At 41.8% G+C, this 2,522-nt stretch overlaps 1 protein-coding gene across 1 annotated transcript in view; it reads right to left on the reverse strand.

Moving 5' to 3' along the window:
* LOC104624929 (ankyrin repeat and KH domain-containing protein 1-like) overlaps positions 1-2,245 on the reverse strand; it is a gene marked incomplete at its 5' end in the record, with an annotated part of 75,216 nt that extends 72,971 nt beyond the window's left edge. The window contains 1 exon segment of the mRNA XM_010292416.1: positions 2,089-2,245. Coding sequence (XP_010290718.1) covers positions 2,089-2,245 — 157 coding nt within the window.
* Positions 2,246-2,522: the final 277 nt, after the last annotated feature.

Consider the following 2,522-nt stretch of genomic DNA (forward strand, 5'->3'; position numbering starts at 1 on the left):
CCTGCTGGCCCCTCTCTCCAGCTTGTCAAGATCCCTCTGAACGGCAGCACAACCATCTGGTCTGTCAACCACTCCTTTCAGTTTTGTATCACCTCCAAACTTGCTGAGGATGCACTCTGTACCATCATGCGAGTCATTGATGAGGACGTTAAATGGTACTAGCCCCAATATCATCCCCTGGAGTACATCACTAGCAAGTTGCTTCCTCCTGGACTTCAATGGTACTAGCCCCAATATCATCCCCTGGAGTACATCACTAGCAACTTGCTTCCTCCTGGACTTCATGCTACTAACAACTCTAAGCCTAGTAGTTCAGACAGTTTTCAATCCACCTCACTGCACACATACCTGGTCTGTAGGTATCCCACAGGATGCTGTGGAATACAATGTGAAAAGACTTGCTAAAGTCAATATAAAAAACAGCATCCACTGCGCTCACCTATCAACACAGCCATCTCATTGTAGAAGGCTATCAGGTCAGGTTTGACCTCCCCTTTGTAAAACTGTGCTGACTACTTCCCATCATCATACTTACTATGTTAGGAAACTGCTTCCAGGATGATTTGCTCCATCACCTTTTCAGGAACCGAGGGGAGGCTGACCTGCCTATAAGTCCCTTGGATCCTCTTTCTTGCCCTTTTTGAGGACAGGGGTCCTCAAGATTTGCTTTCCTCCAGTCCTCAGGAACCTCCCTCATTCCCTATGACCTTTCAAATAAATTGAGACTGGCCTCGCAGTGACATCAGCCAGCTCCTTCAGTACTCATGGATGCATGCTATCAGGCCCCATGAACTTGTCCACTGGACTATTCCAACCTGTTTAAATGGTGCCTGACTTGACACCAACCAAGGGCAAGCCCTCCTTGGTCCAGACCTTCCCGCTCATCTCAGGGCGCTTGGGGATTCCTGAAAGCAAACCTCATCAGTAAAGCTCAAGGCAAAGGCAGCATTCACTACCTCTTCCTCTTCTGTGTCCCCGTCACTACATACCCTGCCGTGTTCTAAGGCCCACATCTTCCCTCAGTTTCCATTTGCAACTGATATACTCACACTAGTATATCTTGTTGCCTTTCATGCCTGTTGCCTGCAACTCCAGGTAGGTTTTGGCTTTCCTAATCACATCCCTGTATGGTTGGACATTGTCTCTGTATTCCCCATGGGCCACCTGGCCTGCTTCCACATCTTCTATGCTTCCTTTTTGTGTTCAAGAATGCTTGCCCAGCATATTTTCATCTCCCCATGTTTTGAACCACAAGTAATTTCTCTAGCTTCAGTTAGGAAATTAAACAATATTTGTTCTATATTTGTATTTACATTTTTGGCAATGACTCAAGACTACTGTCCTTACTGTAAGCACTTTGTTTTGCAAACACCAAGTCTGAATTTCAAGAGGACATCCATATGAAAGGAAACTTAACACTTTCAATTTTTGATCCTAGATCTGAAGTTCAACAGTATATGCAGTCACACCATCCCAACAGTTTATGAACTATTTGCATCACTTGTCAGAGTAGAAAATATTCCAGGACCCCTAAAGATGCTTTGAAATTACCAATGCAGAAGAAAGCTTTTGACAACCTAGGACAAATCCTCAGTTCTGTCATCATGGGATTTAAATGCCATCCTCATTAATTATCAGTTACAAAAAGTTATCAGATAATACAGTTTCATTTTCCCCTAAGTTTCTGAGCAAGATCCCAGGGCAAATCACTGCCCTGTAAGTATTAGTGTTCTCTTCCAACTTTTAATACAATGAACTAGATTCATTAGTTTCCAACAAAGTATGCTAAGGCAGTAATTAGAGAACTACCACCAACTCCTCTACAGGTAAGAATTCAATCTGGTTTTGAAAAATAAATCAACTGTCTTATTACACAGAAAGAGGTTTTGTACTTTTCTGTTACACTTTGAAGCCCATAACCTGACAGGACAGTAGTTACACCTTCAAATTCAGTAACTTTGTTTCTGCTAGTAGTAGAGCAGATACATCACCACCTACTAACTATAAAATTAACTGAATTTGAAATTACAAATACAAACTTACATTCTATAGCTGGGAAACTAAGGGTGGGGAACAATCAATACATACTTGTCCACTTGTCCTGCATTGTGATTGTTCTCTGCTCTCATCCGTGTCAATGCAGCAGCAGCTTCATCCAGTGCACAGCTGACAGAGGACGTCAGTCTTCGGAGAACCTCAGGATCTGCGAAGGCTTTACCATCGGCAGTGGACAATTTACCAATTCCTTCAGTGTATGTTCGTTCATCAGTCAGGTTAGTATGAAAGTCACACAAAAGAAATGCAAAGACACTATTTTAGATTTCAGCCACATGCACTATTAGTTAAAAATCATTTCCAAACATGCCAGAAAATCAGATACTTAAAAGTAACTGTTAACATTTGCCTCAAACCTGAGCATTTAATTAACTATAATATGGCAGTAAGAAAACTAAATTTTCAACAGGCAGCTCATTACCTGTCCCAATTTCCCAACTCATACCTAATAATAATAATAATAATAA

Source organism: Phaethon lepturus, unplaced genomic scaffold (assembly GCF_000687285.1).
Source record: "Phaethon lepturus isolate BGI_N335 unplaced genomic scaffold, ASM68728v1 scaffold41158, whole genome shotgun sequence".
NCBI lineage: Eukaryota > Metazoa > Chordata > Aves > Phaethontiformes > Phaethontidae > Phaethon > Phaethon lepturus.